The 16,200-nt window shown below is 49.7% G+C and overlaps 1 protein-coding gene across 1 annotated transcript in view; it reads right to left on the bottom strand.

The window, feature by feature from the left end:
• The window catches only part of LOC104501833 (SH3 and PX domain-containing protein 2B-like), a gene marked incomplete at both ends in the record, with an annotated part of 35,175 nt that extends 27,445 nt beyond the window's left edge, over window positions 1–7,730 (bottom strand). The window contains one exon of the mRNA XM_010145713.1: window positions 7,650–7,730. Coding sequence (XP_010144015.1) covers window positions 7,650–7,730 — 81 coding nt within the window. The remainder of the gene's footprint in view (window positions 1–7,649) is intronic.
• Between the last annotated feature and the right edge of the window lie 8,470 nt (window positions 7,731–16,200).

Genomic DNA, 16,200 nt, shown 5'->3' with positions numbered 1-16,200 from the left:
CAGGTGCGGGCAGTGGGTCCCTGGGCATCTCCACGCTGCTCACGGGTGGTGGGCAAGAGAGGGGTCACCAGTGAGCTCCTGCCCTCCTGGAGATCCTGCTCAGCCCTTCCAGGAACGGGGCAGCTGAATTTCCAGGGCTTTTTCATTAAGTAGCTGGGGAGTGGAAAGGCATTAGCTCATCCCTGAGACAGGCAGAGGGGTGTAACCCCTTGCCTCGTGTTACAGGACAACTTTTAAACACTGCATTACCGAAAGCCTCATTAAATAAAACCACACCGGATTATCAGCAAGAGATCTTAGCTCTGTCCCCGAGGAGGTGAAACTTTTAACCTCCCCATCTTTCTGCCTCCATTCTCCATGGGTTACACTCAGCAGAGGCTCCCCTCCAGATTGTATCCACCAAGAGATGCTTCGCGTGGGACGTACTTCCACAGGGCTGGGAAGCAAAGGGTGCACATGCTGTCTCCTCCAGCTGCTCTGCCAAGTTTCCAGAGGGAAGGAGATCAGGGGTGCCAACACTGATGAATGAACAGAGCACGGGCTCAGGAGCTGGCCCTCCATCACCACAGGGCCATCACAGTAGCGTCAGTCGAGAACAAAGGACCATCTGAGGGACTCAGGTGGAGATGAGAGCCAGGAGGTGAGAAGGAGCCCTCAGGGCTCACAGCAAAGCAGCAAGAAGCAAAATTGCTCCAGAGGCAAGAGGGGGGATTGTAGAAACCTGACGAGGGTACAGAAACAGCCAGCAGAGCTGCAAATTTGGAGCAAAAGAAAAGGGCAAATGCTGGCCATCAGCTTGGAATAGACCAAAAATCATCAAGAGCTGTTCCCAGCAGCTGCTCGAGAAAAGCTTAACTACGAGAATTGAAAATTATTTCCGCTGCAGACACATGCTGCCCAGTGCCACCACGCTCGCCCCAGGTGCACACTGGCCCTGGGAACTTTCAACCAACACCGACTCTCCGGGAGGACACAGTGCCACCACGCTCGCCCCAGGTGCACACTGGCCCTGGGAACTTTCAACCAACCCCGACTCTCCGGGAGGACAGGCTGCCGTTTTCCAGAGGCAGGCAGGGCTCTCAGCAGCTCACAGGCTGCCAGGCACAGAACGCAGCAGCTAGTCAGGATGCCAGCTAGAGCCAATTATAACTCCACTGACCTGCCTTGGCGCGAGCATGCCCGGGAATGCACTGGCTCCTGGCTGCCAAATGCTGGAAAGCTATAAATGGGAGACATTTGGAGAGAGAAAAAATTAAGGAGCCAACTTTTAACTAGGCTGAAGTGCATTGGACTGTACATGTTCTTTGTGGAGAGAGAGAGGAGGAGAACGATGAAGATCTTTGATGCACTGCTGGAAAAATACTGGCTGTTTCTTCTACAGAGACAGAGGCAGTTCTTATTTAATGGAAAGTGTTTCTTCTCTCCAGTCTGACTATGGCAATTCACTCTTTCTATACTTCTGCATATGGTGCTTAAAGCTCACAGCTCTCAGTACGGTCTGGGCACAGAGGAAAAAATAGTTATGGTGCTTTGTAGCGGGAACCTCACTGTAGGAAGCTGTGGGTTTTTTCTTGTCCTTGGTCACGCAATGGCCTGTCTTTCATGATCCAGCTGCCTAAGAGCGAGATCCGGGTGATTTATTTTTGTGGTGAGGTGAAACCACAAAGTACATTGCACACGCAACTGCTCAGAATTTTGCTGAACTCCATAAACCTGGGAGAAAAAAAGAAATCCCCACAGTGTTGAAATAGGATTCCCGTTACGAAATCACTATCGAAAGAGCCCTGTTTACAATCCCTGGACTCAAAAACACATCCATCTACCGCAGCCACAGCACAGCTGAGCTGCCTTAGAGCTTTTTCATCAAAGAGGCCGCCAAGACCAGGCACAACCTAGAAGAAAGGCGAATTCTAAGTGGTGCCTCAGCTTGCATTCCCACCTCAAGGAGCCTTGTGCTGTTTGGGACACATCACTTGGCACACTGGCCCCTTGCTTTCCACAGGTGGAGAATTAAGATAACACTTACTTCACCTTTGTGAACCGTGTGCCCTGCCAGAAGCCCAGCTTAAAGAGTAGAGGAGGAGGAACGCAGGCGGAGGAAGGCAAACACGGGGCTCATTCTAATTTTTCAAGAGTTCAACTGGCTGAAACAGGCTGATGAGAACAATTCTTCTCTGTGAGCCAGCTAGCGTCTTCTGAGCCCATTTTAATGTATTGTCTTATTTTAAAAGTCTGAATTACTAAGACACTGACCTTCCCCCCCTCTCTGCCTTTGCTTGGTAGCTGCGTGCACACAACAGGTGAAGAAACCCCTTCAGAAGGGCTAATCTGTCTTCCACATTGAGACAACATGCACAGACCAATGCCTTTTGCCAGTTTTCTCAGAAAAGCAGGCACTGCTTCAACAACCTATTTTTTTTCGTGTTACACACAAAGCCATTGGCCCAAGGGCTGCAGGACTGTCTCCAAGATGACATTGCTCCAGGTGGGTCAAAGCTGAAAGTTTCCAGCTAAGAACCTGAAGGATTTGTTAAACACATGGACATACGAGAGGACTGGGAAACACTCAATGCACATGCAGAAAGGAGTGGGGGAGAAAGCCAGAGCCATTTTTAACACTGCTTAAAATTCTCAGTTTTTCTGTCTCTGAATCACGCAGCCAACGCAATTACTCCAGCCTGTGTCACATCTCCAGCCCTGGGCTCAAAATTAAACCTCTGTGCAGAGCAGCAGACACACGGCATCAGCCTCTCCTACAGCCTTCAGCTGGGACAAGGACTGAAGGAAAGGGGGAAAAGCCTGGGGGTAACCTGTCCCCAAGGAGGGCAGCTCTGAATGGCAATTTGATTTTTGAGGGTTTGCAGCTGCCCACCAAAGGAGAAGCTACTGCTTCAGTGATGAGAAGACAGGACACAGCATGAACAGCAAAGGCTACTCCAAGGGGGTGGTTTGAGACCAGCACCATCGCAGCTCACTTTGTGGCTGATCAGATCCACTCTGAACTGCGGAGACACAAGCCTTGCTGTCCCAGATGCAAAACATGACAGGACTGAAAAGAGCCAGGCAAGGACTCCTGGTCGAGGAGAGAGTGGCTGCAGCTGAGGCAGAGGACGCTGTGGATGTGGAGCAGGGCTCCTGTCCAGGAAAAGCACAGGGGTCTGGTAATAGTGGGAAAGGTATAAAAGTGTTGGGTTTGGGTGTAAGGGCATTTTAGGAGTGTATCAAGACAGCAGTGGCTCTTGGTCACATGAAGACTTGAAACAACTACCACTGGAACTGATGAGCTCATAATTACAGAGTGGGGAAAAAATGTTTCTTTTTGGGGTTTTCCATGAAAAACACAAAATACAAGCCAGTATCTGTTCTCTAACCAACAGTGTCGCTCCTTACAGCAAACAGTTTCAAGAGACTTGCTAACCTCTTCCAGAGAGATGCATCTGACATGATCCAACGAAGCCCTGCAGTCAGTGCACAGCTCTTCCCCACGGGCAGGGCTGGAGGCATCCCTCGGGCACACAAGACCCTGATCCTTTATCTCTGTCCACTGGAGAGAGCTGCTCACAGATGTGATTACCAGCTTCCATGCCAGCTAACATTTCCAGCATACCTGCCAGCCCCAATTAGTGTCCAGAATACAACTGGCATCCTTGTGAGCATCAATCTTACTGCTTTTATTTCTTAGTAACAGCATCCATCTGCTCCCAATAGCTCACATCTGGTATACCGAGTGTTACAAAAGAGCCTCAATCCTACTCGAAGGAAATCATTACTCCAGCCAAGGGATTCATGCAGTTTAGTATTTGTAGTTACAAATTTACTACGAATCATGTAATTACCCAAGGTTTCAAACTTCAGAATTACAATTTTGTCTAGGGTTTGTTTTTAATTCCTAAAAAGTTGCTCTTATGTAAATTGCTGTGTGACAAAAAATATTCACAGAGAAAGGAGAGAGGAGAGGTGATAGGAGGATTCACATAGCAAAAAATACTCCTGAGCACTGCCCAGGTCGCTGAAGGTTTCTTCCTGCAATGAGCTATTCTCTTCCCAATTTCACTGCCTGGCATGGTATGCTGAGCCTTACTGCAATGACCCCAGAGCAGTAAAGAGTATGACCTGCACGATTCCCAAGGGATGAGGGCCACCACTTCATCAGCTCAAAACACTGGACCATGACCAGGAGGAAGCAGCCTGTGTCTTGTGCTGGCACACACGAGCTGAAATGCGGAATGAGCATCGGTCACCAGCCCCTGGAGAGGAGGTGACAATCTCCTGCACAACAGCAGATGACCCATGGTGTGGTCAATGGAACGAAAACAGGTAATTAGACAGAAAGAGGAAGTCTTGCCACCCTTGGAAGGGAAGAGCAAGGTGGTGCTTGGAAGGCTGGTACAGTCATGAGCTATAAACCAGGAGCTGCAGAAGAGGGACAGGCTTGGGTATCGCTGACAGCTCTTCCTGCTTCTGGAAGCTCGCAGTACTCAGACAAACCTTGAATGCTCCCAGCTGGTAACAGCACAGCCCACATTACCGCAACCAGCAAGGTGGCTTTCAACACTCCCCATTCCAGAACGGAGAACGCAGCTGGTCTCACATCTCTGCATCCAGATGGAGGCAGGGACCAGCACTGGGAGAATGCGAGGCTTCACCCCTGTTTTGGCTGAGCTGGCGGTTTGTGTTTTGAGTGTCGTTCCTGCCTGGCTGGGGAGGGAAGGACACTTTGCCCTCCAGTTGCAGTGGGAGCAGGCTAGCTGGCGAGGCTGTCAGTAGTAAGCGTGCATGTGTTTTACTTGGCCCTACTCCTAAAATAATTGTTTGGCCACAATGGAAGGTGACAAGCGATTCAGCTGTGGCCCCACAGGGAATATCAGGAGAAAATCCCCAAGCACTCACACCACTGTATCTGGGCTGCTCTGAACTGCAGCACACACCAGCCTGGGGGTCAGCCCCCGCCAGCCCTCACTCCCACCCCAAGCAGTTCTTCTCCTCTCCCCTTCTTGCATCAAATGGCTTCTTTGTCGTCCTGCCTGGCCTTAGCGGGAGGGTCACTGATAGCAAAAGAGGGTGCACCAACCTTCACCCGAATGTGGCTGGAACCACTATTGAAAAAATAAAACCCCGCTCAGCTGCTGGCAGGAGCATGGAAAGTGCAGCCAGAATCACTGGGAAGATAGTTACTAAATGAACAAATACCTCTACCCAAACACGCGGGTATTGTGATTGCTCAACGCTGTAAGTACGAATAAATTTGGCTGGATTTTCACAGGATGAGAAAGACAAGATCTTGACACAGGGATCACCTGCAACTCAAGTTTCCAGCTCCTCCTCCAATGCATCAAAAAGATCATCAGAAATGGACCCAGGAAAAATATTTTTCCTTTTTATTATGTTTTCAGATTTCAAAAGCAGCTGAACCATTTTAGCCAATCAGTTATTTTGTGGGATTTTTGTTGGTTTTTTTAATAACCGGAGACATGAATAATTTCCAGCATGGAAAATTTCTGCCTAAAGAGCTAAAATTGGCATGGAATCATCCAACAGCCACATAATAAAGGCCTCCAGCAACAGTCAGTGCTACCAAGCCTACCTAGAGCATTTTTTTCCACTGTGCTAAGAGGATCTGTTTCACTCCTCGCCTTTCAATCCAATTTCCACTGTACTGCACCATGAGTTTAAAATAAGGACACCAGGAAGCATGTGTGATAAGGGGGAAGGAAGGGAAAAACCACAATTTCATTCATTCTTTCAACTGAGCCAAGAAGGAGGGGTTACTCTTTTTTTTCTAAGAAAAAGCTGCCAGGAACAGGGAAGGGGGGAGATGTTTGCTTTAAACTTTCCCATCTGCACCACGATATATAAATAAAGCACCTCTGCCTCTAAAGGAGCTTCAGGGTGTTTTACAGAGCCAGTTTGACTCTCTGGCTCCAGACAGCCTCCAGCGACGATGCTTTCCATCTAGAAGCATGCACAGTGCAGCCAAGATGGAAGGGGAGGAAGAGAGGAAGGACAGCCACTATTTTTCTACATGTCATTCCCCACCAGGAGCAAGGCAGCCCAGTGAAACAGCACAGCTGGAGGCACCAGTTTATCACACAAACCCCAACAGACTGTGCTCCTCCTGCAGCAAATGACTGGGTGAGCTTGGCCACCAGCTTGGAGCACCAGCGAAGACGAGATGCTGCAGAGAAGGAAGCACTGAGCTCCATTTCCTTCCAGCCCTGGCTGCTGTCCAACAGCTGTTCCCTGTTTATTTACTTTAATATTTCCTTGGTTACACAAGCAGCTGCGCACAGATTAACCCTGCCTGCACCATCAGCCACCCATGCCACCCTACTTTACCTTGCCCAGCATGATGCTGCGGGACAGCAGCATGGGAGAGGGTAAGGACACCCAGGGTCTTGCCAAAGCCAGGCTCCTCTGGGTTGAACAGGGTTTACCCAATGTGGTCACCTGCAGAAGGAGCCTTGCTGGGCAGGGGACAGGGCACCATCGATGAGAGCAGCCATCTCGCACAACCCCGGGCTTTGCGAGATGACCTGAAGCCAGCTGACCAGCTGAACCTGGGAAAGCCATCTGGATTCCCACAGGCTCGCTTTGCTGGGCAGGCCCAGGTGCACTGTAATTTTAGCAGCATATCTGTGTCTGGATGCAGCGATTTCAGGAAAGGCATCGTCATTCCCAGGCAACCACAGCAACCTTTCAAATGAAGCGTATAACTGGGATCAGCTTCATGTGAGCAGGTTGCTGGAAGCGCAGGGTTCCCAGCTCCACTCCCAGTCCCGTGCACTGCTGGTCCATACATCACTTCATGCATTTTCCTTTCTCATCGGCACAGAGCCTGCTCCAACAGCTCAGTTTGTGTTTTGGCTCATAAAGTTCAGCCAGACCCCTTGGCTCATCTCTACCAAGGAGGGGGTGGAAAACACCCTTTGCCTGCTCGCCCAGAGCAGCAGCTTCAGTTTTCTGCAACCCAGCCTGTCCCAATTGCCTTTCCAGCCTCCTCCCTCCCGGCTCCATTTTCTTCCCAGCTCCCCCCTGCATCAGGAGGCAATTGCTAAAGCAGCTGCTGGCAGCTGCCCTCCGGGCTGGCACTGCATCGTTTCGGGCTGCAGGCATTTCCCCAGCGCCTGCTCCCCAAAACACCAGCCAGTGGGACACGGACCCAGGAAACCAGCACTTTCCAGCAGCAAACCTGTTTTGCTTTGAGAGCAGCTGGAAAAGGCATGGGATTAGCTCCGCAGGAATGGAATTTGGGCCTAACTTTAACAAAATCCCTTCCCAAAGCAAACAAAAAAACCCCAACAACACCCCCACCACTTGCACAGACTTCTCTTGCAGGAATTCAAGCACCTCTATGCAGCACTGTATGGGTCCAGTCCAGCGGGTGCCAGCAGAACTTCAACACTGGGACATGTAAAAGCCCCAGGGTGTCCCCACTGATGCGTAAAAGATGCTGGAGAGAAGATTCCAGCTTTTGAAGTCGCTTTGCTCTTGCTTTATTCAAGGATTTGTGTTTAAGTTTTCCCAGATCAAAACACTTTCTGGTAGATTACAAAATCCATGCTTAGCACAAGGCAGAAACCACGCTTCTCAACTGACCATAGCATCTGACCCTCTGAAGTCAAAACCCCAAGAGCTGGCGAAATGTTTACCTGCAGGTCAAAGAACTTGCTGTACCGTCGGTATATGACTTCTGTGGACCCATTGGACCAGGTGACTTTGATGATGTATACCTGTAGGGAACAGAGAAAGAAATCAGAGAGGAGTGACCCAACAACCTGCACCACAACCCAAACGCTGCTAAAGCTGTGACACGGACACATTATGAGTTAGTAACGATGCCTTGGCCATCTCATCTATGGCCACAGCATTTGATGCTGAGATCGAGAACAGCAGCCTGCAGCATTCCACACCACGCACCACCACCAGCCTGGGGCCCGCAGCTGGGGCTTGCAAGAACTCAAACCCACAAAGTTCAGAACTCCATCTGTTCTGCCATAAGCAGCTCTAAAATTTTGTTTACTTAAACTTGCCAGGGTGCAAATTACCCTCCTGTTGCTTAAAACACTACACAATCAATCCTAGTAATTGCAGGTTATTCACAGACATTATGACCAGGCTTGTACTGATGATGAATGCAAAGAACCATTTTTTAAATTAATATTATTCTGTGAAAAACAACAAGCAAATAACAAACTGGGTAATTACTTATCACTTGTTGCTCACAGAAACCAAAGATGACCCTTGACGAAATGCCAGCATAACACTCAAATGATGCAAACCTCTGCCTTCACTAACTGATAACAGATTAACTAAGGAGAAAGCGGGAGCGTTCATTTTTTTCTTGTAACTCTCATGTCCTGCTTATTTCCACCACAAATTCAAGTACTGATTCACTGTTGCAGGAACAAAACATTCAGAGGCTCAGGTGAATGGGCCTGCTAGAACTCCAGTTAACACAGTGAAGCACAAAGGCTCTTAGGATGCTGATGTTTTGGTATTTAAAACAGAATCCCTTAAGAGTTTCACAAGGTTTCCTACAGAGCCGCACATTTTTCCAGATGCTGGAATGTCACCAACATCCCAGCCAATATTGAAACTCAAACATCAGGAGACTCAAATGGATAGCACAACGCTAAATTATTTCAGCTCAAACCTACTCAAACGCTGTACTAAAAATCTAATCGAATGGTCACTCTGCTGCTCATGGGCTGATGCCACATGACCTGCCAAGGTGAGGAGACTCCTCAGGAATGACAAACTCTTTACAGTAGAATCACTTCTAAATTAAGACAGAAAAAGAGGCAGTGAGATGAAGCAAGTTCTTACTGCTAAAATAAAGAACTTCAGTACTTTTAACACAGCAGTTCAATGACCACTTTTCTTAAACCAGATGATGAACCCAAACACAGCTGCGACTACTTTGCTGACTTGCAGTGAGCTGGCCGGGTGTCACAAGCATCATCACCCTCTCCCAGACAAAATCCAAATCTCTTAGCATCGCCTCACAGGCCTTATTCAGCTAACCACAATCCTCTTCTTTCATTCACAAATCCTTCTTTTGAGCTCAAGGACTTGTGCTTTCTGCATATTAACACAAGGAAGACAGAGGGCTCCTGCAAGACAGCATCTGTAGCAGCTGTGGAGACCCGGATGGATCATGATTTGCCACAAGGGATGCCCAGACACTGTGCTTACTTACTACCCAATGTGGTTTGACAAGTGCTCTGCTTTGGGTCAGGCACAACACCCATTCAAGAACATGTTTCTATGCCTGAACTGGTCAGGGACAACTTGGCTGACCACAGTTTGCAGTGAAAACTGGTAAAGTTGCATGATGTGGCCACTGAAGCATCTGGTACAGTTGCCACCATACCATCAGCGAACTAAGTGTTAACCGGACTCTAAGTAAGCGTCCAAGCTGCCTTTACCCTAACCCCAGAACTTGCCAGCAGGCCAGCATGAGCTCATTTTGCTTGGAAGCTCAGCTGATATCCCAGCTTTCTTACCAGCCTACAGCTCTTTACAGGGTTATATCACTGCTGGATGCCTGCCTGGAGAAAGCCTTCCACTGGGGCAGGAGGAAACGCCAACTTTTCTTCATTGTTTATTCCTATCCTGCCTTTATTTGGAGTCAACAGCTTATTACACTGGGATTTTAATCAGGATGTGGATTTGCTCAAGCCAAAATGAACTGAAAGCTCTTAAGGGTAATAAAGCCATGAGATTTGAGGGCACACCATGTTTTATTATACCCTTTGCAATTGAAGGAAGAAGCATTTTTCCTAACCAATGACCTCACTCCTATTTTGCTGAAATGCACATCTCCCAGCAGTCTGGGTAACAGTTTCTTGCATATCCCATTTGAACAGCAGAAAGGTCTCCAGGGGTATCTCCTCACCTACCTGTGGAAAGCAGAAAAGGTGGGGAAGCCCATAGGGATGGGATCTCCTCAGTATCTATAAAAACACTGTCTCAGTAAAGCTGGCTTCCTCTCTCCTTGTGAATATCCCTCACCCTTCACTCTGGCAGTCCCATCCCACCAACGCATTCTGTTGGCCAAAACCATCACAGATCTTGATCTCTGACCATACTTAATCTAGTCCCTGCTGTCCTAGGGATAAAAAAAGACACCAGAAAACATAACTCAGGTGCTCTCCTCAACTAACAACAAAAGTGCAGGTTTTGAAAGGTACGAACAGTGCAGTCAGCCACCCACAGATGGTTTTTACTGGGATGGGAGATGATGAGGCAGCCAAGCTTCCACAGGCAACCACCCGTCCCTTTCTTAGGTGCTTTTGGAAGACACTTCCAATGACCAAGACAGTTTTGAAAACATTGCTCTTGGTCTGAAGTTTCCTGGCCTGGCACTGCACTATGTCCTGCCAGGAGCAGCCACCATGAAGGAGCAGCCCAAACAAACCCAATTTTGTTCCAGTGGGAGCCACCCCATCACCCACAACCCTCAGTCCTGCAGAGGCTGCTCCAAGGACAGGCTTTTTCCCAGCCTGGCTGTGTGGGTGAGAGCATGTGGAAACAGTTATTTCGTGGGTCTACTCCAGCTTCAGTTTCTATGGTCCTTCAATGAAGTAACAGAGAAACCACCAGCAGGCCTTTTCCGTGAAAGGAGCAAGGGGATCTCCCGGGGCTGCAGCTGGTGCTGCCTCAGGGACACGCACCCATGCAGAGCACTACTGGGAATGGGGTGGCCACTGCCCAGATCCCACCTCGACCATTTCCTCAAGGGGTGGGGATTGCCAAGCAGACGGCAGGGAGGTAGCAGGCATCCAGATCCAGGAGGGGTTCTCTGCAACCCCATCACATGGGCTGGGCCCCTGGCCAAAACCAACAGGTGGAGATATCCAAATATTTACAGCCCTTACTGGGCCAGCATGAGGGTCTGCACCATGGAGAGGAACTAGCTGACTCAGTGAAACCCAGGAACCAGCAGCTTCTCTTTCTCCCCCCAGAAAGGATGCCTCACCGTGCCCCACTCCCAGCCGAGAGCCTCCATCCCTTCATCTGCTCCAGCTGCACACGTCATGTCAAACCCCCCAGCTAGATCTGATGCCTGAAGGCAATGGACCATGCTGAGCTTTGGAAGAGGCAGAAATCACCGTGGCTGAACCCTTCTTAGCTTCATTTTAGCCACGGGTCAGGGAAGCATAGCTGAAATTCACACCCATCCTTCTGAAATCCTTGAGATGCAGCTCATTGCATTTGTCCTACTAGAACAAGGTGAAAGAAGAGGCAAAGAGCTTTCAGGATCACTTAAATAGACTTAAAATCTTGCTTTCAGGATTAAGAGAGCCCCACGTATGCACCCTCCGCCCCACATCGCTATTCTCCCAGCCACCAGCTCCCTTGCCCTCGTGCTGTGAAACCGCAGTCCCACACTGCAGCAAGGCCGTGTTATGGAGCCAGAAGACTTACTTGCAGGACAACCTTGTCAGAGACTCCACAAAGAGCGAAGTAAGGAAAACAAGACCTGCCCTCCAATCCAGGGGGGTACAGAGGCCACAGGGACAGTTTTGGGGGTGCAGGTGGATCTTCTTTAATGCCAGAGGAGAGGAGCACTTCACATTAATGCCAAATGCTCTCCATGCTCCCATCCCTTGGAGGGCAGAAGCAGATTAGATCCTTAACAGGAGATAGAAGGCTGACAGACACCATGGGGATCAGGCTCACAAACTCCTTGGGCTCCCCAAACTCCTCCATTATAAGTAATAGCTCACATACCAACTACTTAAACATTACCAGTTGAGAATTTTACCATCAGGACCACCACCACCCAAGATCCTCCTTGGTCACATTAGAAACCAAGTGCCCTAAACAGAAATATAAAGATGGAAAAAAGGCTCAGGGAACCTGGCAGCCTGTCCAGCCGGGTATCACAAGCTCAGTCCCCATGGCAGCCCTCCAGCATGACCCCATGCCTGCTGCTGCTCTCCCCGCCCCAGCATCTCTGGAGAGGCAGCTCACAGGGTGAGTGGGCCAGCAAAAAGTGGGACCGAAAACCTTTGTAAGAGAACTGTCAAAAAATGACAGGTTGCGAAAAGAAATGAAATGGCACCTGGCCAACTATAACAGAGCTGTCAACAAGAGCTGCCAGTCAGCTCAGATGGCAGCAAGGGCTCTGCAGTCCCGGGGGACACAGGCTGGCAACTGGAAGCAGGTGAACACTGGAGATAGACCCAGGACATCCCTCCTGGGCAAGATGACATCCAGGGAAGAAGCGAGCTCCAGCATCGGGCGCTGCCAGAAGATCAGGGAGGTTGAAGGAGCCAGCTCAGAGGTACATTCAGAGCAGTTGAAGTCACAGGGACTAGAGCACAAGAACAGAGGGGACGAGTTGTCAGCACAAATCATCTGTACCTGAAATGGCAGCCAGATTTTTTTTTTCCTCTTGAAGAAACAAAGAAGTAAATATAAGCCCTGGGAGCTGTCAGACCCCAGAAGTATTTTTCCAGAGACTGACAAAGAGCCTTGGTTCTGCAGATAGCGATGGCTCCTGGCGACTTCCACCACTAAAAGGGACTGAGGACTTTAGTCCTGCACAAGCCCTGAGTGTTTCACCTTCCCCAAGAGGCACAGTCCCATATAACAACACAGCTAGAGAGAGGAGATGATTCAAGCAGCTGACTTGAGGCAATGGAATTAAGAACAGATTCTAAAAAAAAAAAACCAAAAAAAACAAAAAAAAACCCCAGAAAGTTTCCCGTTCTTGAAACACGAGGCCATGTGACCTAGAAGAATAACTTCTTGCATAAACACACTATGGACATGTACAAAATACAACCTGGGAAGCAGCCTGGACTGCTTAAATCTGAGTAGGAAAAAGACGGCTGAACTTGAAGGAAAACCTAGAGCTGCAGTTTCAGCCTCCCTCCTCCCACAGGAGGAGTTTTCCAAGGAGATTTGCAAGGCGTCCTGGCTGAGGGGAGGGCCACATAAAGCCCACAAGTAAGGGTTTGGGAAGTGGGCAGGTGCTGGCTGGCCTGCGAGCTCATCCCACGGCTCAACAGAGCAGCGAGTCCCCCCCAAGCTCAGCACCATCCAGCTATGCCAGCTCGAGCCCTGGAGCAGCACTGAACCCTGCAAGGCAACAACCCACCAGCAGCCCTCTCTGGCACATCATAGCCCTCCCTGGGTGGCTCTGCAACAAGCCCTGAGCTCCTCTGGCCCCAAAGCATCCCCGCACCCAGCACTCCCGCACACCGAGACCCTCCTGTTTCCACACCGGAGGCACGTGAATAACAGCAAGGCACAAAGCAATGTCACGGTCACTTGCAAAGACTCCTTCACAGGGCTGCAGGGACACGCAGCTCTGCCCAGCCACCACTGACGGGCATCAGGGTAGGTCCCCATCCACTCAGCAGAGCTCCTGCGGCAAAGCCAGACATAACAGCCTCCAGCAGAGGCAGAGCTGTCTGCAGAGCTGGTTCCAATGAGTTTGAGCCTGTGTGGTCTTGGGTCCAGCGAGACTATGTACAATAAACTTCTCTGTGGAAAACTCTGCATATTTAAAACATCTTTCACCAGCAAAGGGGAAAAAGCATCAGTCTATTCCACTCGTACTCCCCCCATGCTCTGAAACATGGGGGAGCGATGTACATGGCGAGAGCCTCGTACTCTGGCTTCAGCTGTCACCGGGAGAAAGCAGCACTGAGAAATTCAAAGGGGCAGAGAAACTGATGCAGCTGCAGAATCAAGCCAAACCGGAGCAGGTTTAATATAGAAAAGGGAGTGGGAAATTGTAAGAGGAAAAGAAAAAAAAGGAGGGAGGTGGCTGGAAACAAAGAAAGTTCTTGGCGGCGAGCTGCTGTGCTTGGCCCTTCTCCATCAGTCTTTGCAGCCGCAGGCGTGCAGGGCTGGAGAGGGGAACATGGGGGCTCTTGTGCTGCAGGATCCTGAAGCTCAGAGGAGAAGAGGGACAGCCAGCCCCCAGCTCCATCCCCAGACATGTTGTCACCCCCTCACTCCTGCTCTGTGGACAGGGAGAGCTAAGAGAAGGGTCATGCTGGTTCAGATATCACTGGGAAAGGCACAGAGAAGCGATCCCAGCAGTAACTGCAGGGCACCAGACCTACTGCAGTCCCTCGGGTCTAGCAGAGAGGCAGAAGCAACAAGTCAGAGCTGCAGGGAGGAACTGGGTAACAGGGACGCAGGCAGCACAAGGACAGGCATCACCGTGGCAAATAACCCAAGCCAACCCGCCCCTGCACCCAGGACTACAAAAGCATCCACCTCCCCTCACTGACTCATCCCTTTGACGGTACCCGTCCCTAAACCCCACTCCACACTTGTAGGGCTCGCTAGGGCACAGCGCAGCCTGAGCACACAGCCAAAGCTGCTGGGATGACATGCAGACATGCAGGGCTACACCAAGCATGGGGACGCCAAGGACAAACCACCAAGCTCCGCTCAGCTGCAGCGCAGACCCCTCAGTCATACAATATACATGCACCCTCGTTTGCTCCGAGTTACACGGAAGGTCAAACACATGGATTCATTTGTTTCCTATTTCCCCTGCTACGTGAAATGGCCGGAAGATAGAGATACCCTCCAAAGCCAAGCTGTGAGGGAGCAAGGTCACCAGACCTCCAAGCAGGCAGAGGCAATGGAGGGCCCCAGTGCCGAGGCTCACTGCTGGAATTGAGTACGAGCACCAGCTTTCCACACAGTGCGGCATCCACCTCAGTGGCCATGTGCCAGGCGGGATTTGGCCCTTCCACTGAACTGCAACAGTCAAGGTTTTCAACAGCCTTAAGTAACACAACTAGGGGGAAAAAAAAAACAAAGGAGAGTTTGCATTTGAGTGTTGGTTTCCATCCACAAAGCTAACAAAGCTCCCTTAAGCTCCAGCTCTCTTGAGAGGTGAGGGAGAAGGAAGGACTGATCATCTCTGTAACGCTGTGCAGCAGAGCAGGGCCAGGAACATGGACGGGTCCAAATTTCTGCCAGCTACGGGCTCCAAACACCCTGACTATAGCTTGCCTCAAGAGGGAAGCATCAGCCAGCTGACAGGAAATGGGATGAGATACAGCAGAGCCACAGGATGCAGCAGCGAAACACCACTGAAGATGCTGAGAAAGGTCTCAAACCTCTCGAGGCCACTGATACTCTGAAACTCCTCACCACAGCAGAGACTCCAGCTTCGTGGGTTCAGCCTTGCTTCATACATTCTGGTTTTGCTTTTGCTCTTTCATTCCTAGTTTAGTCAATGGCCCCTGCATAGATTTCACGCTGTTAATTTTAACCTCCTGCTCTCTTGGTCTAAACACACCCAGCTCCTTTGGTTCCCCACAGGACATTCCCATCATACTGAGAGCACTGTCACCCTCCCCAGGGAGTGTAGCACAGGGGGAGTCATCATCTAATGCCCTTTTTAAGCCAAGCAACCGGTATGATTCACTACGGCAGAAATAACGCGGGTGTACAAGGTGATACCGTGCCAGGTCCCCACAGAGCTGTGCTCCATCTGGGCAAGTCAGGTCCAGGGGACCATGGCACACACGTTCTTCAGAAGACATCTTCTGCTCTACATGTATAAGGCACTGAAGAACCGTTGAACATGTAGATTAGCAGCTCTTGTCCTCTTGCCATTTGAGTACTCTTCTCTGAACGCTCCACTATCAATTCCAGATAAGCCATGGGGTTGGGTTGGACAACGCATGAAACCACAAACAGCCTCATCGCTTCAAGGAACAGGAGCAGACCTACCATCACGTCACAAATTCCACATTAAAAATATAACACATTTACTTTTTGAATGTGGTTTTCATCAAACTTGTTTTAAAATATCTATAGATGCTATCAGCTAGGCACCAGATTCCAACACACACTGCTAACGGCTTTCGCAAGGCAGCGGCTACAAATGGAGCCACTCAGAGTGCCTGGGTATTCACCTCGTTTAAAGTCTGCAATCTTGTTAACTGAGCCTGCAGAATAAATGTGTGCTGCACACTTCATTTAAATGTCCCTTTTTCACAGTGATGTGTGCGTGCATGGAGGCTGGGAAAGGAAGTCCTGCAAGAGCACAGTCCAGGTTTCCCAATAAACTAACACAACCAAAGAGCATGCTGCTCTCTCTTTCCTGTCGGATGTATATATATATATATAATTTTGTTTTGTGCCCTAAAGCAACCACTTAAAACTATATGAGCTCTAAAATGTTCTTGGTGAACGGGTCGTAGAAACGAA

Source organism: Buceros rhinoceros, unplaced genomic scaffold (genome assembly GCF_000710305.1).
Source record: "Buceros rhinoceros silvestris isolate BGI_N320 unplaced genomic scaffold, ASM71030v1 scaffold9871, whole genome shotgun sequence".
Taxonomy (NCBI): Eukaryota; Metazoa; Chordata; class Aves; order Bucerotiformes; family Bucerotidae; genus Buceros; species Buceros rhinoceros.
Note: the sequence above shows the minus strand (reverse complement) of the source record. Positions and strands in the feature narration are given on the sequence as shown.